This window comes from Piliocolobus tephrosceles, unplaced genomic scaffold (assembly GCF_002776525.5).
Source record: "Piliocolobus tephrosceles isolate RC106 unplaced genomic scaffold, ASM277652v3 unscaffolded_20, whole genome shotgun sequence".
NCBI classification, from domain to species: domain Eukaryota; kingdom Metazoa; phylum Chordata; class Mammalia; order Primates; family Cercopithecidae; genus Piliocolobus; species Piliocolobus tephrosceles.
The window spans coordinates 2,827,469-2,854,033 of NW_022302087.1; the positions used below are offsets into that span (position 1 = coordinate 2,827,469).

At 38.8% G+C, this 26,565-nt stretch overlaps 1 protein-coding gene across 1 annotated transcript in view; it reads right to left on the reverse strand.

Moving 5' to 3' along the window:
* The window catches only part of LOC111542997 (HERV-H LTR-associating protein 2), a 78,571-nt gene that overhangs the window by 14,665 nt on the left and 37,341 nt on the right, over positions 1–26,565 (reverse strand). Inside the window, exons 4-6 of the mRNA XM_023212699.2 lie at positions 4,643–4,726; positions 2,856–3,218; positions 1,272–1,538 (exon numbers count right to left, since the gene is read on the reverse strand). Of these exons, the coding sequence (XP_023068467.1) occupies positions 1,272–1,538; positions 2,856–3,218; positions 4,643–4,700 (688 nt within the window). The 5' untranslated portion in view covers positions 4,701–4,726. The remainder of the gene's footprint in view (positions 1–1,271; positions 1,539–2,855; positions 3,219–4,642; positions 4,727–26,565) is intronic.

Below are 26,565 nucleotides of genomic sequence, written 5' to 3' on the forward strand. Positions count from 1 at the left end.
GCTTCAAGACACTCAATTCTAAATGAACATGAGAAATTAGGATTTTCCAAAGACAATGTTTATAATATTAACATTTGCAACCCTTTCCCATGTTTCCATTGCTGCCTGACTGATGGAGAATGAACATTGGGTACTCATTCCTTTAACACTGGACTCATGTAAATGTGGTGAATCACCCACAATTTCAGTATATTTTTGGTGAGCATTTTGAGAATATGAGATGCTAGGCAAGAGAAGGCTGAAAAAAACAGCTACCCTCCATTTTCCCCATATAAGGGATATTGACAGAAAATTTTTGCTTTATTAAGAATAAAATGAAAAACAGTCTGGGCACGGTGGCTGCCTGTAATCTCAGCACTTCGGGAGGCTGATGTGGGCAAATCATAATGTCAGGAGTTCGAGACCCACCTGACCAACATGGTGAAACCCCATCTCTACTTAAAAAATACAGAAATTAGCCACACGTGGTGGCACATGCCTGTAATCCCAGTTACTCAGGAGGCTGAGGCAGGAGAATCACTTGAACCTGGGAGGCGGAGGTGGCAGTGAGCCGAGATTGCGGTGAGCCGAGATCACGCCACTGCACTCCAGCCTGGGCGACAAAGCGAGACTCCATCTCAAAAGGAAAACAAATTTTCTTGGAATTGAATATGGAGATGGCAAATTAATTTTTATTAAACAGGTTTTGGATATAGAGATTGATCAGAGTTTGGATCTGTTCAAATAAATGAGAAGAAAGAGTACTAAAAACTGACCATGTTGTGATAGAGGTAGTGGATAAAGATTGACGGGCTAACACTATGTAAAGAAACCAAAAAGAAGCAATTATACTAATTAATATTTTGTTTAATTGAAAGACTGGAAGTTGTGATCTGCTGAAAGACACGTATTCTTTCTCTTTTGATTTTTTAAAGAGCAATGCTGACAGAAAATCCTGTTTGAAGGATGAGCCACTGAGAAATACAGTAATATTCAAGAACAGATTTGCTTCTTTCCACTCATAAATGTTTTCAATCAACTCATAAATACCTAGCAAGGTAAGAATTACTTCTATGTTATCAATGAGGTATGGTACTAATGCTCAAAAGTAAGAATGATTGCTTAATGTAATACAGTCAGAAGAACCAGCCCTAGGGCTCCGGTCTTGGTCTTCTAACTGCTGCAGATGGATTTGCTTTCTATTCTTTCATCTTCCTTTCTTTCCTTGAAAATCAGTCCCCATTACCCCCCAACCTCAAAATAGCATACACAGAAAGTCCTGTGGAGCCTACCTTTCATTGTCCAGTGCCCTGTCCATGTTTCCTTCAGCAGTGAATTTTCAATTGTACATTCATAAGATGAATTTGATCCTGTAATATTCAGTGTGCTGTTAATGGAAAAAGGACCCAAAGACCCTGTTTCTTCCATGTTGTTTTCAGAGATAAGTGTGTTGTCCATTTTCCACGTGATAATTGGACGAGGATAAACACTTAACACGCTGCATATTAAGAAGCTGTTTGTGTTCCTCTTTTCATACTTCATCATGGGTGTGAGAAAAACTACACAGGAGAAAGAAGGGCACATGAAAAACTGCCATCATTGGCTTTTTTATAGGCCATCTGTGCAGAATACTGTTTAATACTCATGAAATGAAAAGCTAAGTTTTATGAGCAAAATTTGGCAGTTACTGAAAGGGGGGAAAAAACACCTCTGTAGAACCTTAAGATATAGTGTAGTTATCTAGAAGAAATAAAACAAGCGCAGGCATGGGTATGTGGCAACTAGCAATCTCAATTCTCTAGAAACATAGCTGGAAAAGAAATCTAATGGCCTCATTGAGAAACCAAAATGAGGGTGTCTAAGTCTATAAAATAGAGCTCATGTGGCACTCTACACTTCTCAAATACTGACTCAGAGCACCTATTTGACTCTGTTTACACATAATTTTGTGATTTCTGAATCAAGGTCTGAAGCAGCTAAAAGGGACAGAAGAAAAAGAAACTAGTGCTGGAAAAAACAATCCATAAGAAAATACTGCATATATGTGTGTATATATCTATATGTAAAATTGTACTATATATTATACTACATACTAACTATATTACATATAAATGATCAGCAGCCTGATCATTAACAGAGCACATCATCAGGAACTCTTGGTAATCCAGTAATAAGGAGCCATGAAGCTCTTTGAGTTTCTTCAGAGAACTTCTAATCTAATCTAATATCTGTTTGGTTCAATATAACTATGAGAATTAGCAACAGTTAATATAGCAATACAGTTAATTTATAGGTATATATAACCACCATGAAGCTGCGTTTGAGTGATATTAACTGTACATAACTGCATATATTAACTATATTAATGGCTTATAGTTATATAGGTATAGAGTTATATATAGCTAATACAGAGAAGGAAAGCATATAATATAAAAATTAACCTCATTTATAATATAGAAAAATGCAATTTAAATCAACAATTCAATATTTTTTCAGTCATGATATTGGCAGTTATTTGGTACTGATAAGACTAAGGAGAAAGTGGATGGTCTTATGCTGTTAGTGTCAGTAACCTTTTTAAATCTTACTTCTGGTACTTTGCTTTCAGATTATTTCCTGGTATTAAGTACAGTTATAAGGGTGTTCATCACAACCATGTAATGGAAAACAGTGGAAATGCCTGAATACCCACCAACAGGGGAACAGTTGTATCATTTATAACATTAGTATACTACAAGATGCTGTGCATTAAAAATAAGGAGAGTTCCATGTATTGACTTGGAAGGAAGCTCATGGCATATTAGGACAAAGATGCTTACTAATAACACAGAATGATGGCATTGCTATGTTTCATGAAAATTTACATGCACACTTACCTCCCACCTTTAGCACCACTTTGTTTGTAACCGCTTGAATTGCTGTTCCTACATAGCAGGTATAAATTCCTTCGTCCAGAAGGCTTAACCTTCTGAAAAATAGAGACGCATTCCCATTTTGAATCTCATTATAGAAAAGGGATGTCCTGTTTGCATATCTGGTATCTTGGCTTTCCAAATGGCCACTGCCTTTGTAGTAACTGTGAACATTGTAGCTATTGTGGCTATCTTGATACTTCCAGTGTATTACAACTTCGGATCCCCTCTCAAACAAAGAAGGGAGAATTATATCTTCATCAAGTCTTCCAATGATGATTTGTTCATTCATAGGAACATAAGTGAAGAAATCCAAAAGGAATATGCCTACAGTCCAGAGCAGAGAAGTTATGAAGTGAATTAATGATGTGAGCTTGTTCAGGATTATACCAGAACTACCCAGAAGAACCTTCCTAGGTTAGCAGCCTGATTATTAATAGACCACATCATCAAAAACACTTGTTGTCTGATTATTAGAAACAAACCATGAAGCTCTGTGTTTGAGTTTTAATTTTAATTGAATATCCGTTTTATTCAATGTAAGTGGGAGAACTGGTAACAGCCCAAGGCGTAGAAACACTGGTTTGCTGCCCACTTGATCAATAATCTCATCTCCCAATCCTGGCCTGGAAATCATGTATGTTGAAAGACGACTTTTGATTTCATTCCCAGAACATATTCACATTTAACTCCTACTAGCAATAATAAATTAGTTTATCCAGCTAGCAACAGCCAGCAGGTCCTAAAAGAATGGAATAAACTCAGCTTGATTGGGTAAGAAAATATTTGGAGCACGTAGAAGACAATGCTGGGTTCAGGAATCTGATAGGAATATCTGTAGACTAGATCTAAATAGGGGAGGACATGAGCAGGAGGAGTCCAAAAGGAAAATGGAGTCATTCATTTGCTTTGACTTTAAGACTGCTCTCAGGATATCCTGAGTTAGTCAAAATGTAGGTAAGGAATATCTGGAGATAAATGTATAAGCCTAATCCCCAATTATCTTGATTTACTTATTTTGTTTTCTTTTCACTGTCAACTTCACAAGTTGATTTCAAAAAGCAAATGAAATCAGCAGAATAAGAGATTTTTTGCAAAGAAAATATACCCAGACACTTCCTATCATTGAAGGCAGTAATCTAACTACTTTGATTTACAGAATATTTTAAGTAGATCTTGTGCCCTGTTTATGGATTCTAAGATATTAGCACTGGAAAGGTCCTGACTTTTTGGACAATGGAGTAACTCCTTTGGCTCATGGCCCAGGCCACCCAAGATGGAAGAACTGGGTGCCCAAGTGACTCTGTCACAGTCTTTATCCTCTGCCTTTCCCTCTGGGGCTCTTTCTACCCTACCATGTCCCGCCTCTCTTCCTCAGAGAGATTTAGTTTCTCTTCAGAGAGCTAGAGGGATGTGGCATTATGCCGAAAGAAAGACATGGAAAGATGGGCAAGGAAAAGAGTGATTGTCGATCTCCCTAATTGCTCTGCTAAACCCCTCTAATGTTTCACTGGATAATTAAGAATGCCTGTCATAGGACCTAGCAAAGCTGATAATGCCTTCTGTCAAGTGGTAAGTACCAAGCTTACACTTAAAAAAAAAAAATCAATCAATCAATCATTTCCTAAAACTGATGATTTAGGAAAGTTCACAATGCTATGGCTATGGAGGAAATAGCCACCTTGCATTGTGTGCTCATGTTTCTATCTGATAATGCAAATAACTAACACTCGTATTACAAAGGAAATTACCTTGAGATCCACTCAGAGATGATATGAGAATGAGGAAGAAAGACGTCTGTGCCTTCATGTCTCGTGCAGGACATATTAGTCATGCTATCAAAGAGAAGTAAAGTGCACATGTTATGGATTTAAAATGCTAAAGGGAATTGGAAAAGAGTGGTATATTCACACGAATAATTCTTTTGTAGCCATTAAACATGATATTGTAAAGGATGGTTCAATGGCATGGAAGGAATTTCTTAATGGGTTATCAGAGAAAAATTAGATTACAATACAATTTCTAAATAGCATGGTTCCTTTTATAAAAGCATACACATTTCTGCTCATAGGATACTGACAAGATATATGACTAAATATATGAGGATGTTAACTATGAAGAGCAGGTTTCATATCTGAAGCAGTGACTGCTATTAACAGATGCTGAAACATGGCTCTTGAATGAATAAAGATTTGGTATATATGCAACAGTGGTTCTCTGGATAATAGTTTGCTATTTTTAAGGCTTTCTACATGGACATATTGCTTTAATAATAGAAAATACTAAAATCAATTTAAATTCAATATTAAGTGCCAGTGGTATTAACTATGATGTTGTTTATAATCACAAATAAAGAACAACTAAAACCTGAAAATGTATTTTTACATATCTGATACTAGTGCAAGTCATTAAATTCATGGTTTACAAAGAATGTTTCAAAAACTCAAAAAAGTGAGAAAATATAGATGGCAAAATGTGTACCCACATTACAGTTTCAAGCAAGTACAATATAACTGATTTTCCCAGATGATAGGATTAAAGATAATTTTTACACTGTAAGAAATAGCTTGTTTAAAGAATAGCATACAATTGGTTTTAAAATCTTTAAAAGAAAATTTTAAAGGTATCATTTGGTGGCTGGGCATGGTGGTTCACACCTGTAATCCCAGCACTTTGGGAGGCCAAGGCAAGAGGATCGCTCAAGGTCAGGAGTTCAAGACCAGCCTGACCAATATGGCGAAACCTTGTCTCTACTAAAAATACAAAAATTAGCCGGGTGTGGTGGCATGTGCCTGTAGTCCCAGCTACTCAAGAGGCTGACACAGGCAAATTGCTTGAACCAGGGAGGCGGAGGTTGCAGTGAGCCGAGACTGTACCACTGCACTCCAGCCTCGGCAAGACAGTGAGACTCTGTCTCAAAAAAAAATAATAAAATAAATAAATAAAACGATATCATTTAGGAGCTCTACTATTACAAGAATATGTTCTATATTTGTTGTGAGATAATGTGATTTAAAAATGACTTAAAACTATTTTAAGAAGTAAAATTAACCATGCAATATACCCATGTAATAAGCCTGCACATGTATCTCCTGAATTTAAAATAACAATTTTTTCTTAAAAAAAGTAAAATTAGATTCCTTAATCACATCTTATCAAAATAAAACCTGGTAGGTTAATAATTTAGAGCTTCATTTTTACATTTTAAAGACTATAAGAAAGTTATTGAAAACACAACCTTAGGAAGAAGACCTTTTAACATTAACTGTACATTTTCTACTACAGATATATCTCTATAAAAATGGAAAAATCAACAAAATATAGAAATACTTTTGCAATATGACAAATTTATCACTCCATTTGTTTTTCTTTCTCTTAGAGCAATAACTAAGATAGTTGGTAAAGTCAAAACTGCTCTAAAATAGTATTGGTTATCAAAATTAAGACCTTTATATTTCTTCCTATGGAAGTATTTGTATGTATAATATATAAAAGGATATCACAATGATTATTTCTGAATAGTAAGATCACAACTAATCGTTAAACTCATTTTTCTACTATGAAAATATGCAAACATGTAATAATACCGTTTGCCTCTATATGCCATTAAAAAAAACCTTAAAATTTAATTACAGTCTCTTTCCAAGCAAAAATTAACTCAAATTCACCTTGTTTAATGTAACCCTGAAACATTCCATGTCCATTGTCCTACTAGAGGTTCATCTTCCCACTGCCTAGAATGACTCCAATATTTACTACCTTCTCTTGAAATTGACATTCCCTTTTCTCACCTCCTTTCCAGCTGATGCTCTTACTTCATTAATTGCTGTGACTGATTATGGCTACTCCCTCATCCTCCTATCAGTAACTCAACCAACCCATTAACATCTAGGTGCACTCTTTTTGTCTCTCCTGCTCTTATCCAAGGCCAAACCTTTCCCTGTACTCTGCATCTCACGCCTTTCTGCATTCAAGAAATTTGTCCCATAAAATGAGTTAGGGAGGATTCCCTCTTTTTCTGTTGTTTGGAATAGTTTCAGAAGGAATGGTACCAGCTCCTCTTTCCACCTCTGGTAGAATTTGGCTGTGAATCTGTCTGGTCCCGGACTTTTTTTGGTTGGTAGGCTATTAATTACTGCCTCAATTTCAGAACTTATTATTGGTCTATTCAGGGATTTGATTTCTTCCTGGCTTAGACCTGGAAGGGTATATGTGTCCAGGAATTTATCTATTTCTTCTAGATTTTCTAGTTTATTTGTGTAGAGGTGTGTATAGTATCCTCTGATGGTAGTTTGTATTTCTGTGGGATCAGTGGTGATATCCCCTTTATCATTTTTTATTGTGTCTATTTGATTCTTCTCTCTTTTCTTCTTTATTAGTCTGGCTAGTGGTCTATTTTGTTGATTTTTTTAAAAAAACAGCTCTTGGATTCATTGATTTTTTGAAGGGTTTTTCGTTCCTCTATCTCCTTCAGTTCTTCTCTGATCTTGGTTATTTCATGTCTTCTGCTAGCTTTTGAATTTGTTTGCTATTGCTTCTCTAGTTCTTTTTAATTTTGACTTGGAACCAACCCAAATGTCCATCAATGATAGACTGGATAAAGAAAATGTGGCACATATACACATGGAATACTATGCAGCCATAGAAAAGGATGAGTTCATGTCCTTTGCAGGGACATGGATGAAGCTGGAAACCATCATTCTCAGCAAACTATCACAAGATCAGAAAGCCAAACACTGCATGTTCTCAGTCATAAGTGGGAGTGGAACAATGAGAATACATGGACACAGGGAAGGGAATGTCATACACCGCGGCCTGTCAGGGGGTTGGGGGCTAGGGGAGGGATAATGTTAGGATAAATACCTAATGTAGGTGACAGGTTGATGGGTGCAGCAAACCACCATACATAGGTATATATGGCACATATATGTACATAGGTACATAGGGCACCTTTATACCTATGTAACAAAACTGTGTGTTCTGCACATGTAACCCAGAACTTAAAGTATAATTTAAAAAAAAAAAAAAGGAAATTTGTCCCTGCAATCATATTTCCTTTCTACTACATCATCAGGATCTCTCTCTCTCTCCTGAATCAATTCTATAAGCATAAATGCTCCAATCACCCATCTTAGAAACATGAGAAAAAAACAAAATTCTCCCCTTACTCTTGATTATCTATTTCTCAGCTCCATTAATTTCTTGAAATAATTGTCTAAGTAGCTGTCTTCATTTCCCACTTTACAATCTCCTGTCGACTCTCGGCTCTTTTCTGCATGTCATGTCATAAACTGCCCTTGTCAATATTACCAAGAACACCAAAAACAGTAATGTTATTTGTCCTCATCTAACTCAACCTCACAGCAGCATTTAATGTAATTGACTGTTACCTTCCTTTGTTAAGAGTCTTCTCTTGGTTTCTGGAACATCATACTCTCCTATTTTTCCTTCCTCATTGCTGTTCCTTCTTAGTCCTTTACTGGTTCTCTTCTGCTTGCCCTATTTATGGGGAAATATGGAATATTACCAGGTTTTCTTTCTTTCTACTCTCTCCTTAGGTGAGTTGGTCTCATGACTCTGAATATAATCTGTACATCAAGGATTCTCAAACTTATCTACTGGATCAAGGTCATACGTTCAACTATTCTTCTGAACCGTTCATTTAGATTCCCAAAGTTAACGTGAACCATTTCAACCTCATTCCCTTTTCCATTGCTCTATGACCCACCCCAAACACAACAAAACAGCAAAAACTATCCTGTTCTTTCTCCAGTCTTCATCTCAACTAGTACCAAATTCTTCTAGTTGTTTGGGCCAGAAACTTAGAAATCAATCTTGACTCTTCCATTCTCTCATGCCCTGTATCTAGTCTATTAACCAATCTTTTTGTTGTTAATGAATTAGATAAACTCCATTATTTATCTGCTTCTCTCCAACTCTATTACAATCCTGCTCAAAAGCCACTATCCCTTCATACCTGGATATCTATAAATAGGCATTTGACTGGTTACCCTTTTCCTACTGTTGTCTCCTTCCAATCCACTGTCAATACAGCAATCAGGAGTCATATTTTTAACAAAGAAGTCATTCTGTAATATTCTTCTAATTAAATCCCTCTAGTGGCTTCCCACCACACCTAGAGTAAGATCCAAATTCTTAGCCCTAGCATCCCAAGCCTTGAATACTCTGCTCCTGGTCCTGTCTGTCCCCCCATCCTTTCCCACAGCAGCCCACAAAATACATTCCTGGAGGCTTGTGAACACAAGTGCTCCAAGTCAAGGGTCAGCATGAGCATAAGCCAAAAATTGAGTCTCTGAGGGCTATTTAATTCATGTTTTGAATAAAGTTAGAAATTACAGTAACCCATTTAACATCTAAGATAAAGTACTATGAATAAAAAAAAAATACCCAACCTCTTCTACACAAAGGCTTGATTTAATGCTGTTGAAATAATTTCAGCGTTCAGCTAAGTGAGGCAGTTAATGAGTATTTGGCCCTATTTTTATGCCTAGGTTTTATTTTTAGACATTTATTTTTTCCCCAAAAGCAGCAGAAAGCTTCCACCTTAGATTATACTGAAGTTACCCAAGTTGCAATCAGCACCCTTACAAAAGGGCTCAAATGTGAGAAGCATCTTGTTCTGGTGCTTTTGGCTGGATTCCAGATGTGAGGGAGAAAGGCGGAGAGAGGCAGCCTCTGCAATAGAATATGGCAAAAAAGAAATCCATATGCTAAGACTAATCAGACAGAAGAGAAAATTGAGGCCATTTCTACAAGCATAAAATAGCGAAAACAGAACAACTCCCCCATACCCATCTTAATAGCTCCAGACTAAATTGACCACAGCCATCAGTACTAATTGTGACAATGATGATGCAAACATCACTTGTGGTTGGGACAGATTCTCTAGCCTGCACATTAGTAATGCTCAAAACCACTTCACAATGTATATGTACTTCACAACATCATGTTGTACACGATAAAAATATATAATGTTATCTGCCAATATTTTTTTTAAAAGACTAGTCCTGGCCTCATAATTGCTGGTCTCAATCTGACCAGAGCCATAGAACAAGTCAATTCTCTTTTCTGAAAAAGAAGAATGTTTTGCATCACTCTCATCATTATGCCAGTTCATGAATGTTCTGCATTCCTTCGAGGAAAAGCAGCTTCTAGAATGCTACATTCTCCTCTGCCTTGTTTTTACTTTCCGTGCTTCACCACAGTGCTAGTTTGTAAAAGACATCTTAACAAAGGCAAACTCTTTGTAGCATCCTGGGGATGCTCCTTAGCATCCATTTAGATTTTAATAGGACTGACTGTTTAGACAGAAAAAGAACAAAAGCACAATTTCAGGATTACCCTCTCTTTACTCAAAATATCTCTCCTGATGTTTTACAGTGAAATCCCACCATTTAGGGGACTTACACATGTACTGAAACTTTGATCTCTAGGGGTGTTGTCTTTGCCTGTGGTTCTGTTTTGGTGGGGTTTTTGTTGTTGTTGTTGTTGATTTTGGAAATCAGGCTAAGATTATGTGCTAACATGTTTTGGGGGAGGTGAGAAGGTGCAATTGCAGGGCAGGAAGAGTGAGAGAAAAGGGGAAGTGAAACAAGAACATGAAAAGCACATACTAGGTGGTGCTTGCTTTGCCAGCCACAGATTCAAAATGGAAAATAGAGCCGCTTGCTCAGTCACGAGGGACAATCTCTAGACACGCTCTACAGAAGCACAGCAGCTCAAAACAATCCATCAGAGGAAGAGAGCAAAAAGGAATTTATCTGTAACTTGCCCACACTGGTTAAAGTTTCCCCCATGGGCATTAACTCCTATCCTCTTCCTGGTTGTGGCTATGGCCCCTTGGGACAACCACTACAAAAGCCAAATGCCATGCCTTACTGTATGGCATTTCAACTGTATGACGTTTTGTGTTTGAGTCTGGAAATAGAGGAAAGGTGAAACCGCAGTCTGTGTGTTTCCCTGGGTCATGTCTGGACTCTGCAGCTGCTGTACTTCCCATGGTGGAAGGCATAATGGAAGACATGTTGAAGCTGGTGACATTTGGAAACTGGGTCAGCTGGTGACATTTGGAAACTGGGCCTGGTCTCTTTCTGTCTAACCAGTTGAGGGCCCAAGAGACAGGAGAAACACAGAAAATTTAGGGAGGCTCATAAATTGGGTCCAATAAAAGTAGCTATTTAAAAAATACCACACATTTACTATCTGATATTCTGTGAATTTGCAGTTAATCACCTACACAGATCCCCTTTTACTGCTTTTATCAATTTAGTTTTCATGCATGTGTTGCTTAGCTGCTGCTACCTGCTCACATAACTTCAACCTTCTTTGGAGGATTGTACTTGGACGATGGAAGCTGCAGTTCTCAGGTGACGTTGCTTTGCAACTCCCTGCCCCAGTGGTGGCTCCAAGGCAAGAAACATCCTATAGCCCAGAGCTCCCTTGGGTTCAGGCTGAGCCTTCACCTGAAGCCACATTCTTTCTTAGTGTCTTTCTCTGTGTCATCCTGCTTCTCACTCTTCCTTACAGGTTTCATACAGTTAATGAGAACACTCCCTCTCTTGCCCTCAAATCCCCATCTCAGGAGGGGTTGGTTCCCTGGAAGGAGAGCCCAAGATGATGCACTTGTACAGGAATCCACATTACACAAGGGGGTCCAGGGAACTACTTGTGCTTCCAGGGACCATTTTCCAGCTCAGCCTTCAATCACGAATTGTTTCTTCTTGTCAAAAGGGTAGATAATATAATCCTCCTAAATAGCTCTCTATATCAGAAAGAATATAGCTTGACAGAGTGGGGTTTTGTTGTTGTTGTTGTTGTTGTTGTTGTTGTTTAGCAAGAATGCTGCAAAGCCAAGAAAACAGACAAAAGAAATTGCCAGGGTTAACACGGCAGACAGCAGGCATTTTGTCGAGTACATCAAGGTAGTGAGCAATTGAACAGAACTCCCTTAAATAAAGTTGGTGCTGAACATGTGCACATGTAAGGCCAAGGACTTCTTGAAAATAGTCACCTTTTTCTCTGTAAAACATATTGCTAGATGCCCATGGCACACCAAGTGCTTCTGGAAAGCCAGTGTGCTCTTTCTGTGCACTTCCACCCCCTGCAGTTCCATGGGTTACGTTCAAATAATTTAACAAAATGTTATGCTCATTGATTAAATGGGAGGACAAGACCAAACGTGATATATCTTCAATGACTAATTGAATAAGATGAATGCTTTGGAAAAGCTAAATAAAAGCAAGTCACAAAAAAGATGAAAAAAAATCAGTTATTGTATTAGGTGTGGGAGAGACAATGGCAAAAGATTCAAAGTCAATTGTAAGAGTAAGAAACTGGACTTTTTGTACATATTTGAATGCAAAGGTTTCTGGCCATTTTTAGGAAACAAAAACTGGAAATACTGAATAATGCATTATTGATTTAGCTTGTTCTATGGATACAGAAAAAAATAATCAAACAGTGGCACCATACTCAGGACAAGGCTTTGACTCTATTTTCCCCAAAAGACTAGAAAATGAGTGGACTTTTATGTTTAGGTTTAAAAAATTCAAAATGTATAATCTGAATAACCTTTGCTTAGCTAGACTAACTAGTTTTTTAATTAGACACATCTGATTATGTCAGATGTAAGGACTTCCACTGAAATAATGAAAGTTCTACAATGATACGGTGAACTCTTAACACAGATAATATGAGACCAAATTTCTGTAACATTGAGGAGGATCAATAGTATGTGGGGTGGAAACATCTGGACTACACTGAATTAGAAGCTGGAAACTACTTTTCCAATGTCGATTTAAGTTTATCACCTATGCCTGATATCAGAATTCCATCCTATGCTGGTTACAGCTGTTACATTTAAATACATCTATTGTGTGGTAAGTGATACATCCAGCAGTCATCATTCCCCAGTATGAGATTAATCATTCCCACTCAATCCCTTTGTCATCGTTTCAAATCTAGAAGTAAAGAACGCCTACTTGTATCTACATAGCAAGGTGCTGGGGCGGGTGACCTGTAACTGAATATCGGAATCAAAGAATTGGTGTGGAGAATAGGCAAACCCAATCTTTATAAGACTTACTCCTACCTGCATAGACTGCTTAGAGCTTTTATTAAGTGATACTTTATAATAGACTGCTTTCTATCAAGTACTTGTGCCTATGTACATCTGAATTAGTGGCTATCAGTCTGCAGAATTTAAAGTGGTTGCTACCCTGACTAGCTGGTACACAAGAAAAGAAAATCTCCTGGCCTAGTTCTGTGTATGCAATTCAGTGAGTCATTTCCTAAGTACAGTGGTTATCATATTGGCTTTGTACCAGTGAGTTTTGTTGCTCAGAGTCAATTCTTCCAAATAACTTTGGTTTATAAAGCTTCATTGCTTCAGCAGCCTTGTCTTCTACTCACATTCCATACCTAAGTTAGAGCCAGGAAAGGTTCGAGTTCTGAGAAACAAGAGAAAATAAAATGCCCTCCAATTTATCTTGACCTCCTAGGAAACAGGGCTAGGTCATTCTTTGTATGGTACCCCACACTGTCATCCAGAAAGTTTTAACATCCTTCCTGCCATTAAAAATATATGATTTCAGCATCACCTATGGGTCACAAACTGTACAGGGATGAGTCAGTCCCTTATCTCAGAAAGCTCCATCTGGCACCAAAAGATAGGTGAATTACATAAACAAATAAATCATAATACAGAGATGCAGGCAGAAAGAAGGGCTCCCACCAGGTGCTGTGGAAGGACGCAGCAAAGACGCTTGAGCTTGGAAGGGGCAGGGTATTAAGGAAGACCTCTGAAAGCATTAGGTTTGAGGGACAAAGAGACACTGGCCTATAAGGAAGAGTAGAAGGTTATTCTGGACAGACAATAGAACAAAGATGCAGCAGCAAGAGAGAACATAAATCCTATATGATGATAATAATGCCCAGCGGGCCACATGGAAGAGAAAATGCTGGAAAGATGTCCCAGGAGTAGATTGTGACCATTATTTTAAGCCACACTAGAAAGCTAATGATGAAGTCAGGTTGCATTTTAGAAAGATCACACCAGTGGGATTACAGTGGTTGAGTAAAAGGAGCCAGGCCGGGCGCAGTGGCTCACACCTGTAATCCCAGCACTTTGGATAGGCAGAGGTGGGTGGATCATCTCAGGTTAGGAGCTCGAGGCCAGCCTGGCAAACGTGGTGAAACCCTGTCTCTACTAAAAATACAAAAAATAAGCCAGACATTGTGGTGGGTGCCTGTAATCCCAGCTACTCAGGAGGCTGAGGCAGGAGAATCACTTGAACCGGGGAGTTGGAGGTTGCAGTAAGCTGAGAGCGTGCCATTGCACTCCAGTCTGGGTGACAAGAGTAAAGATCCATCTCAAAAAAACAAAAACAAAACAAAAAAAAGGAGCCAGCCGATAAGCATCAACTAGCTAAATGTAATAGAATACCATTAAAAGAAGACTTTAGTAGGAGATGATTAAATTTGGAAGGACACTGTGACAGACACCAGTACCATTTCTCTGCTTCCTTGCTAACGACTCCTCTGTCAAGCTGTGTTTCAGGACGCGACTGCCTATATTGAAAAGAACTGACAAAGTGTCCAGAAATGTAAATGAGATGAGCATGTCTGACTTGGGATGGAAGTGAGAGCCTCTAAATTGGATGCAAGAGCAGAACATGATGGCAAACCCCTTCCCTCTACTTTCAGAGCATTGATTTGATGTCTGGAGCTAGAACTGCCATCTTACAGTTGTGAGGAAATAAGTAGGAGGATTAAGAAGTCACAGTAACAAGGATGACAGAGCAGATGGATGGAAAGAAGCTGGGTCCGTGATGACACTGTTGAGTCTCTGCTCCTGTCTGTGCTGAGGCCTCTACCTCTAGTCTTCCTGTTAATTAAGTAATACATTGAAACTACTGTGAGTTGGATTTTCAAATGTCTCCAAACATTCCAAAGTAACACAAAATGAAGATAATTAATTAAGAAAACTAAGGGATGAAGAGCTACTGACACAAGAACTGGGCTCTGTTTTTTTGTTTGTTTAAATAAATACATCAACGAACACCAAATGTCTCCTTTCACAACAAAATGTTGAAAGAAGATGTGTTATATTTTAACAGGGTAATGTAAAATGTAAGAGACACACATTTACGTAGTAATGGTAGCAAAAACACTTTTAATCTTGAAGCTAAAACAAACGTTAGTTATGAGCCATTGGAAGTTTCTAGTAAGTTTAATGTGCCTTATAGTTTTTATAGTTTTCTGACAGAAAAACCACGTTAACTTAAAAATTCCTATTTATTTTTAGTGTCAACATTAAAAAGAAAACACTGACTATTAACTGAAGCATTATCTTGCAAATTTGGGAATTTTCTTTTATACAAGAAAAGAGTTTGAGGCTGGGCATGGTGGCTTATCCCTATAATCCCAGCAGTTTGAGAGGCCGAGGCGGGTGGATCACCTGAGGTCAGCAGTTGGAGACCAGCCTGGCCAATGTGGTGAAACCCCTTCTCTACTGAAAATTAAAAAAATTAGCCAGGCGTGGTGGTGTGCACCTGTGATCCCAGCTACTCAGGAGTCTGAGGCACGAGAATTGCTTGAACCTGGGAGGCAGAGGTTGCAGTGAGCCAAGATTGCACCACTGCACTCCAGCCTGGGCAACAGAACAAGATTCCATCTAAAAAGAAAAAAGTAAAAGGAAGGAAGGAAAGAGAGAAAGAAAAGAAAAAGAAAAGAGTTTGGAAAAGAGTTTGGCTAGCTATTTTACTTTCCAGGACCCCTGTTTCTTTATTTCCTTCAAAGAAAAAAAAAAAAGAATAAATCCTTGTTTTCAAGAAACCTTTAAAAATAAGGCTATAAGGGAATAAAATAACTTGAGAGTAGATAGCTGGGACTTCAATATTTGTAGGAAAAGTGAATTTGACATCTTATGACATAACTATATGTATATGTATGTCAGTGCCTTAACTTTATAAATTCAACACTAAAGGTAAGACTAAAGAAGGGACAATATAAAAGCTTCAATTTGGTATATAGACTTTCAAATGCAGAGAACTTGAGTTTGATGCATTTGAACAGATGGGTATGTTGGTCTGTTCATATAAATCAAGCTGCCCAGATATACCATGTAGGTCAACCTTTGTTCAGTTCTATTTGTTTCTATAACTAGAAATTCTCCAAGGAAGTTTTCTGAGTTTAGTAAAGACTGGCAAATTTAGGCAAGAGAGGGGCATGTGTAACCAATGCTGAGTGATTTAGAGGGTAAGAAGATTTCATTAAGTGGGGCATCTTTACCCATGCCCCCATCTGCTCAGGCAGTGAGATCCAGGCCCAGCATGAGTCACTATAGAACAAATCTCCTTTGGCTTCCAATCCCTTACTGTCCAAAGATCAGCTACCACTTTCTTTGAGAAACAGAAATTCTGTCATCTACTCTCCTCCCTATTTAACCCATCTCTGGCAATTCCTCCCTGCCTCAATTTTCTCTCTTCCTCTCTTTCCCTAAACCTTAGCCCTCCTCCTAATCTGCCTGGCCCTTCACAGAGGGGCTCTTTCCCCAGGCTCCCACACACTGAGTAACACTCTTTGACCCTGATGTCCCCTCTAGTTACGATCCTAATTCCCATCTACCTTTACCTTGCAAGTCTTATTTGGGGCCACATCTGTTGCCACTCCTCACTCCATGCTCACTATTTAAAGTCCTTTGAACCAGATTTTTCTTTCTTACCAATTCTAAAGCTATTTTTGAAGGGCACCAAGTGACACAACTGACAAACCAAAGACATCCTTAAACCAAATGAGAGAGGTCCAGCCACTCCTCCCTGGCCAACAAATGGGGTTCTTTTGTACTTGTGGTAAGTTTGTCAGATCAGAGGAGCAGATCACATAAGTAAAAAAAGATGGAAGAAAGAATCAATGAATACTGTTTAATAGGAGATTTTACCTGCTAAAAGAAAATCAATAATTTTCTTTTTTCTCCTGCATCTTATTAACCCTTTTGGTAGTATTAATGCTAACCTTTCGGTATTACTAAACATATACTAATATATGCATTACATATATATTATGTACTATATACTAATATAGCATATAGTAATACACCATAATTCTAGGCACAATCACATAAAGTATTAAAATTTCCATTTTATAGATGAAGACATTGAGGTTCAGAGAGGTTAAGTAACTTGCTTAAGCTTACAATTGACAAATGACAAAGTCAAGACTAAATTAAGTTGGGCTTATGACTTTGAGGCCTTCTATTAACTACTCTACTGTGAAATCTCACAGATCACATCAGTGATTCACCACCCCAAGGCGATTCCACTGAGAACCAACTATGGAGAAGCCGATAGTTTATTTCAGTGTAGATTTAATCTTTTTGTGAATCTTGACCTTTTTGTGAGTCTTATCCCTGATTCCAAAAAGTTATTTTCTCCCAGCCAGTGGTAGACAGTGATTGTAAAACTGTGTATGGTTTTATAGTCATAACTACTGTTAGACCTGTATCACATCAGAAGTTAGTGCAACAACTCCAAAATCGTCTGTCTGCTTTCAGTTGCTCAGCTTTCCTGTGGCAAACAGGCATTCCATTAATTATTAATAGTAGCCTCTTTTACTTTCAAAAGTGTCCCCGTTTGAATGATAAATTATATGATCAAGCTACTTATGTACCATTGCCATCTTAGTCTCCTGAAAACATTGATTTGAATATGTAATCCATGTGCCCAAAAGGCAAGAGCTCTCGCTAAGTGTGTAGAGGACATTTAGGCATGCCCAGAAATCCTATCTCCAGGACAACTCTCCCTCCCTGTTTTATCTCATTCTGGAGGGACTATTAACCACGTTGATCACAATGGTCTGCTCTACCACTCCATCTAAGGATAGGCTAAATAATCCAGGTGTGAATAATCATGGCAACCTGTCCAAGGTGGGAGGGGGACATGTGATCCAAGAAGGGCCAGAGTACTACTGCAAATTAAACAAGGGCTCTTTCTGCTAAGCTTGTAGACAGAAAGCATATATTTGGAACTGCTGGCAGCAATAATTCCTGCCACACAAAGAGAACTTCAACAGAAAGAAACCAATCAATGATGAGAAGTGAACAGGAAGGCTGAGGGTGAGTGCTTGAAGGTGAGCAGCCAAGTGCACCAGAGCACACATGAGTGCCCCCAACAAGCATGTCCTCATGACTTTGTTCCCATGCTTCTTACTTCAATTCTATAAACCACCCCAGTAACCTTCCCTTCTATGTAATGCTAATAAAATCCCTCTGCTTAAGCGCATTAGAAATTTGTTTCTATAACTTGCACATAAAAGTATACTGACACCTCATATTCCCTAAAATTTCACCTTCAATAATGTTCAGACATATGAAATATTTTACAGTCCCATTGTCCAAACTGGCAGAATGTCATATACATATATATATTTGATATATTTGATATATAGATATCAAATCTAGATATCTATGATATAGAGAGATATATTTCTATATATAGACAGATATCTCTACATATATACATATGTGTATGTGTGTGTTTGTACATACACTTATATACATTTTATATTCAGTTCTGAGAAACATACCTGGAGACAGTGGCTTATATTATTGGTGAGGCCATACACCGATAATTAAGTCCCTGGAAAGCAACTTGGTGGTATTTTTCAAATGCCTTTAAAATTGCAACACCTTTTGTATCATTTAAGGTGAGTTTAGTGACAAGCAACAAACAGGTTTAGGACATAAGCAAGAAGGATATTAGAAGGACACTGGTAACTCCAGAGCTCAAGGAAGAACAATCATGCACCAAAAAGAGCAAAGGCCCAGGCAATTCCAAGAAAGTCAACACAAGAACACTGGACACTTCCTGGGTTCTGTCAGTGACTCAGTTCCAATCAAATTCCACCTGGATGGGTCTCTGTACCACCTTCTAAAGTTTCTGGGGTGGGTGAACTTTGGTTATGTACTTCCACTCTTGGGAAAGTTGGTCACGACTAGGACATCCAGCGATTAAGTGAGGATATCAAGATATAAGCTGCTCAGTTAACTCATTGGTATATTTCTATTCATTCAACTTTGACTGTACAAACATGCAGATTCCACATAGACAAAGATACCTCCACCTAACGCCACCTAAATACTCTATGAACTATAGCAAGCTCGCTCATCTTCACAGTGGCAAGTGACCACAGTTACCCACGGCTGTTGCATCTGGGAGTTACAACATACTTCACAAGGCCACTGCTCATTAAGATCAGTGTTTCTCAAACTATCTATAGCAAAGCAGCAGTAAACTTTTGTTTCTAATCTGTCATGGACAAATTCATTGGGAAAATGCAATAAAAATGAATTGCTAGAAAAATGAAATTAAAGAACATCAAATGCAAGCCTCAATTTTTATTATTACATACAATAGCCATAGAAATTTTAATGCCACCTTGACAGCATAATTTTAAATACTCTAGTTCTGCACTTCTCTCATCATGAACCAGTAATAAACAGTTCACGCACCAGCATCAGTCTGCAGACCCCTCACTTTGAATAGTGCTACTCTTGGTAATGCCATTTCCCCTCAAATCCACTTCAACCTCTGGTCCAAAAGGCATACTTTACCATCACAAGCACACTGTGCAAAATATGGAGAGAAAACACTTTGCAGTAAGTCATGACACATCAAACAAGGAAACAGATCTTTCTTTCTGCCATTTACCCCCAAGCCAGAACCAGTATTAGGTATTATTTTTGCTGTTACCCATAATGTAAACTCCTCACCTTTGGCCAGCCCCTCAGCTTTTTTTTTTTTTTTAATGGAATAACCTGAACCTTGGTTCTTGAGTTGTTGCAGTTCCTAGTGGTCTTGTTTATAGAAGGGCAATCATCTTTGATTAATCTTTCCCACTGAGCACATGAGGAAAAGTAAGGATCCACAGAGTTCCTTTCACATTCCTCCTAGATCTATTTGTACAGCAGTATTTCATCTTCCCTTACTAGGCAAGGTCAGTCACCTTAGCTAACACAGTATCCCACTTTCTGCAATTTGTTGTCCCCTAGCAGGAAGAGCCCAAATTCCCAGTTTTAGCTTCCAATTTAGAAGAATTACAGTATATATTACATGACGAAAGCACTCCTTAAGTACTAACAAGAGATGGGTCACCCTAAGAGGGACAGCAAGTAAAAATTTTGGGAATAGATTAATTAGTTATCATTGTTAGATACATCAGTCCCTCCTCACTCCTTGGTTCCTAGATCCATGTCTTTTAATTGTGGGGAAAGTGTTTCTTATTTCAAACACTAGTTCAGAGTCTAACCAGTGTTCTACAAAGTAGCTATGTCATCAGGTAGAAGAAGATCCCCTGTGAGATTGTGGCACTGTCTGTAGTGACCATTGCACCATCTCATAAGGCTTACTGCTTCATAAATAGGGAACATAAAACAGTGAATTATATTTTAATTAGTCCATTGCCTTCATTCTTTGTTTTTGATCAAATAACTCCTTTCATAGCCAGTTTGGGTGGGATAACAAGATAGTATATGAAACATTTGGAAAGTTTGCAATTGGTAGTACTGGCAGGGGCACAACAGGGAGGAAGTAGGAAAAGAAATGGTGTTCCCTTCCATAATGAGAGCAACTAGATATAATACAACAAGGAGTTCACTGTGTTTACTAGGTGTGATGCCATATCAGAGATGTGGGCTGGTCTCTAAGGTTGACAATGGATCACTCAGCTATCGTATTAGCATGGTCTGCTTTGATGAGGGAAAGGCTGTGTGGTGGAGTCTGTACAAAGGCCCTATCGCTACTTTTGTGGCTGCCTCAGTCATGTTCCATCTGGATGCTCATCAGAAAGACCGAAGCAGCAGCTCTCAATGGCATGAATAGGCATTCATACCATCAGGTCAGTTCAGTCTCCTTTTCATGCTTGCTCAACGCACTCCTTAACTGTCTCATGTTCTGGATCCATTCGAATGTCCCATGATCACATCCTTTTTCTGAATCCTATAGTCAGTCTTCTTCTATGTTCTTGACCAACATGCCCAAGAACTTGTTACAGAGCCTGACTTTAGGCCTCATCTTCATTCAGGTAAAGTTACAATGAGATGTATTATCCAATATTCTACCTATGGGAGGCTTTCCCTTCTCCATTGTCTTTTAGGGTTAGCCCTGTCAGAGGCTCTGAAGCTGCAAAATCTACTTATAGTCAGTGGTAGTTGTTATCCTGAAAAGTCATCCTTTGTACTCAGTAGCTTGTTAAAGGGACTCCCCATGAGGCCACAAGCACAGGTTGCAGATGAAACAGCGGTATGGTGGGCTCAGTGGGCATGTAAACAATCTGCTCATGCAACTCATTTGTTCTTTAGGGGTTTGATGGAATGTGGCCAGGCACATTCAACTTTGTCCCTGGCTTTGTTGTGGATCCTGGATCCCCGATCACAGAATCTAAAACTCAAACATCTTCATGTACTGTGTACTATCTGATTCACTCAGATACATTTTCTGAAATGAATAATTACTTGCTAAAGGGAGCAAAGCCTTTCTCCAAGATCTAGAAACTTTTATTGCAATTATATTAAGATTTGCCACAGGAATCATTCAGTATTCAGATCTGCCTTAGTCACTGCATTAATTTGCTCCAATGTGGAGACAACATGTGGAACAGCAGTTGCAGTGAGAATCACTACCTGATTAAGTAATGACATGCTGGACAGCTTTTCTGGCACCAGCGCCACCTTTTCCATGACCCAAGCTCCTGATGGGCAGATCTGCCATTCCAGCTTCCATAAGGTGAGCTCACCCCTGGGACCCCATAGCATCCTTCCAGCATGAAAGTGACACCCTACTGTTACCTGTACTCCTCACCATATTTGATTTCATTTCCCAGTTCCCTGAATTAAATCCCCTCTGTTGTAAATACTCGGTGGATGCTATTTTCCTGGATAGACTCTACCTGTGGGTCAGTTAAAGTTACTCATAATAGGCCCCGTAGAATATAATTAAAACGTTTATCTCTGAGTCCATAATAGGGATGTCTATCCTTGGCAACTTCCTGAATCCACAAATTAGCTCCCCATCCTTTTTTAAAAAGGCTATTTCAGTAGGAGAGCCAAGTGGCTGTAATTTGTTTGCCTCATACATTTAAAATAGTTGATCAGAAGCAACACCACATCCTAGGCTATTTTCAAAAGACTGAACGATATACATGCAGATACTCGTACCTTATTCCCATCTAGTTTCTCAGCATTGATACAACACTGATGACACTTGGGGAATGAAAGTTTTGGGTTTTGTTTTATATCAAAAAGTAAAAATAAAACAGAGACCTTAAAGGCTGGCTCATCAGTTTGGTTCCCAAATATTCCATGTTTAATCTAAGCCAGAGACTTCTGCTTCTCTGACCATTTCCTGGGCCCTGATTATTGCATTGCCTTTGAATCTGTGGCTACACCCACTTGGAGTCTTCAGTTGTCTGTTTTCAGCATGACTCCTCCTAACTCTGCTCGTTTAGAAATCCCATTTTCATTGCACCCTCCCAGCTGTAGTCTTGGCCTATGAAGAACAGTAATGTGCATTTTAAAGGATTCTGCGGCCTGCCTTCACAATTTACTTCCCATGGGAAGAAAAGATTTTTCTGGGCCCTGAAGCAGAACAGAATGAGAGATAGGTGGGTCAGAGACACACACATACATGTATCCAAACCAATACTAGCTCTTACAGTCTTTTGAGCCAAAAAGACCCCGGCATAATGAAGGGGAAGGAATTCAATGTCATCTAGCCTAGGACAGCATTCAACAATGGTTTGCACTCACCAGGCCATCAACCTTGAAATTAAAGCTGGCTGCCTAGGCTAGCTCATTGAATACAGACTACCTGGTGAGTACTATAGCAATGATTTCAGTGAGATCTGAATTTCTGAAATTTCCTCTTAAAAATTTTTTCCTCTTTATCCTCTGAGGCATGCATGTGCTGAATTTAATTTTTTTTTTTTTTTTTTGGTTACTGAGAGAGCAGTACTGAAAAGACATATAGGGTTGGACCACATAGGGTTGCAAGATAAAATCCAGGATGTCCAGTTGAATTTGAATTCAGATAAACTAATAATTTTTTAGTACAAGTATATCCCAGGCAATACCTCAGACATACTTATACTGAAATTCAAATTTAACTGGGAATCTTGTATTTTTAATTGCTAAATCTGCAATTCTGTGGGTAGGAGCCATTGGCATTCACTTCTTTTCATATAAAGGAGACTTTGCTGCTTTTTGCAAGAGAATAAAAATAAGTGGTTGAAAACTAAGGTTATGACATGAGATTGTGTGGGTTTGAATCACGTCACCTCTACTTAATGACTATGTGACTCTGGACCAGAATTAGCCACATAATTTATGAAGTTGGGGTGCTTCATCAGCCTCCATTCTCTTCATTTTGGCATCAGCTATCCAGACACCCAAAGTTTCACTTCCAAAGAGATGCCCAGTTGCCTCAGGGTGATAAATGGACTAGCTATTTGGCCACCACTTACCATGAGCTCTTAAATTTCTGCACCAGAACACAGAATGGAGCCTTACTGCCTTTTGCCCCAGTAAAGTCCAATGGCTAACTCCAAATATTACCTTTCTATAGGTGTCTATCGTATACAATCCGCCATCAATATTATTTGGGGTTTCTTTTTTTGTGGGCAACAGAAAGGAACCCAGAATAACAAGGAAACCATGGATTTTTAAGGGAAGGAGTCTAAGGTTGCTCATACAACCTAAGGAAGGACTGCAGAAACCAGCTTCAGGAAGGACAGGAACAGCAGAAGCAACATCAAAACCCAGCTTAGAAGCCTGACATCTTTGCACCAGGTCCTCACCTGAGAGTTCCCTGTTTGTATGTCAGGTTTCCAGGTTTCTTTTCACCCAACTTGAATCCAGATGTTCTATTACTGGCTCAGAATGGTTAGGGTTAAGACTGAGAATGATGGCACTATCAGAGCCTGCAAGTGAATCTACATGAGTTGGGCACACACCCCAGTTTGAGTCTATTGTAAGCTTTGTCTCAGCAACTCTACTGTTAGGACTCTGTTATAATAATCAGAGATGTAATCGTTGTATGAACAAGGCTTCTTATTGCAGTGAAGATTTTGAAGCAACTTAAATGTACAATGACAGGGGAGAAAGAAAACTATGATATGCAAATGTACATTAATGAAATGATTTTTAATGCTGGATTTTTACTGTTATGGAAAATTCTCATATGACATTTATAATGCAAGTCAGAATTTTACAAAAATGTCTTTTTGCAAAAGAGTTACAGAAAATACACTAAAATGTTGGAAATCACTAGTCCCACCGCCTGGAGATAACTGTGCCCAGTTAAGTAGCCTCCATTTTTCTGAGTCCGGAAATTATTTTTAACATTTTTTCTGAGTCCAAAAATTATTTTTAAAAATTAAAATTTTGATTGTTTTTGAACCAAATTCCTCAGTTGACTCCAGCTTACTTTTTAAAGTGAACGTCCTTTGTTTCCTAGTTAATCAAGAGAAACTAACTTGGTCTACAATTTTAAGATCTACAGAAATGCCACATATTTCATGAAACCTCAGTCAACTTTTAGTGATCTCGCTTGCCACAAGATTCCTCTCCACCTTGCTTGTACCAGTCATTAAGCACTTACACAACTTTATGTGGTTAGTTTCAAAAGCATGGGAGTGTTTTAAAATTTCACAATTGTTTTCATCAAGGTAAAATGGGGAGGGGGAGGCAGACAGCAGAGGAAGAAAGAATAGGGAAAAAATGGACTACTCTTTAGTATCTCTGAGCTAGAATAAAGAAAACTTTGATAGCCAGATGTAATACAATCCTTAATTAGATCTTCAATCAAAAACTTGCTACGGGGCTTCTCATATGGGTGCGCTTGTCACTCACTGGGTTCTTATTAAAATATGGTGGTGCAACTCTACTAGTCCAAGGATCAGAATTGGAGAAACAATACTCCAAAGGGCATTTTGAGGCCTATGGGAAAAATTTCACTGTATTTTATCTAATACGTCAATGTTTCATTTCTACAGTGTGAGAAGGGCATGTGATTATATGAGGTAGTTTTTATTTGTTTGTAGGCTATATTACTAAAGTGTTTAGGGGTGAAATGTCATGATTACTGTAACTTACTTTCAAATGGTTCTGCAACAAAATTATATACATAAATATGTATATGAGGAGAAAATGGGATAAAATATTAACAATGGATGAACCTCAGTGAAAGGCAAACAAATGCTCACACTTCTGTTTCCTTTAACTTTTTTTGATTTTGAAAAATCTTCAAAATATAAAAACCATGAAAGGATAAATAAAATACAAATCCCCATAGAGATTGAGTCAATACATCTGGAGTGAGACCTAGGAGCCTACATTTTAACAAACACTCCAGAGAGTTCCATCACCGGTTGTATACAGACCACATTTTGAGAACAATGTTCTAGACGGCAGTGGAGAGTACTGTTTGCTTGATGACATAATCTCGAACCGGCTGGGGTGCCCAGGGTTGAAACACCCTAATAAACTGTGGCAGCTGTAGACTGTTTGCCTGGCAGCCTTTGCATCCCCCTTGTCCCTCTAACAGCACTTTCTTTCCTTGGGGACCTCACCTCAATTCACAATTTGAGGAAAGATGGACAGAGAAGACCTTCACCTAACCCTTATCTTTCACAAGCAGGCATTGTATATGTTTCTGTGCTGAATAACGAAATGCCCTAAGTTTAGCAGGTAAATGGCATGCATTTATTATCTTACCATCTCTGTGGGTCAGGCATCTTGGCACAGCTCAGCTTGGTCCTCCACTCAAGGTTTTTACCAGGCTGCCGTCGAACTGTCAGCCAGGATTCCAATCTCATCTGAGGCTTGGGATCCCCTTCCAACCTCACTTGCTGTTGGCAGAATTCTATTCCTTGCAGCAGGAGCACTGAGGCCCTCAGACCCTAGAGACACCCACCATTTCACAGCATCGCAGTTTTCTTCTTCAAGGCCATCAGGGGGGCCACTGCTTTAAGTCTTTGAGTCTCTGCTAAAGGATTCACTGGATTTGGTCAGGGCTGCCCAAATAATCTCTTTTGTGGTTAACTCAAAAATCTATTGCTATTGCTAATTATATCTACAAAATTCCTTTACCTTTGTTATGAAAGGTAACCGTATCAAAGCAGTAACTATTCAATCATGTTCACAGGTGCAGCCCACATTAAAAGGGAGAGAATTACTCAGTGTGTACACCGAGGGCGAGAATCTTGGGGGCCACCTTAGAGTTCTGCCTTCACAGCATCTGCAGTGGTCCTACCACAGCCCCTGATGATCACTTCCTGGTCCAGACTCTTGTACAGTCCTTTCCCATCCTGTACCAGGGCTGGTCTGTTTAACTAATAGAATACCATAAAACTTATGATATGTCACTTCTGATATGAGGTTGTAAGAGACACTTTTTGGACTTCCATTTCGGTTTCTTTCACTCTCTAATCACTCACTCTTGAAGAGGTCAGCTGCTATGCTGTATGAATAGCCTCACAGAGAGCCCAAATGGCAAGGAACTGAATCCTCCCCACCAACAGCCACATGAATGAGTTTGGAAGCGTTTTCTCCAGCTCCTTCAGATGATGGAAGCCCTGGCCAATAGCTTAACTGCAACCCCAT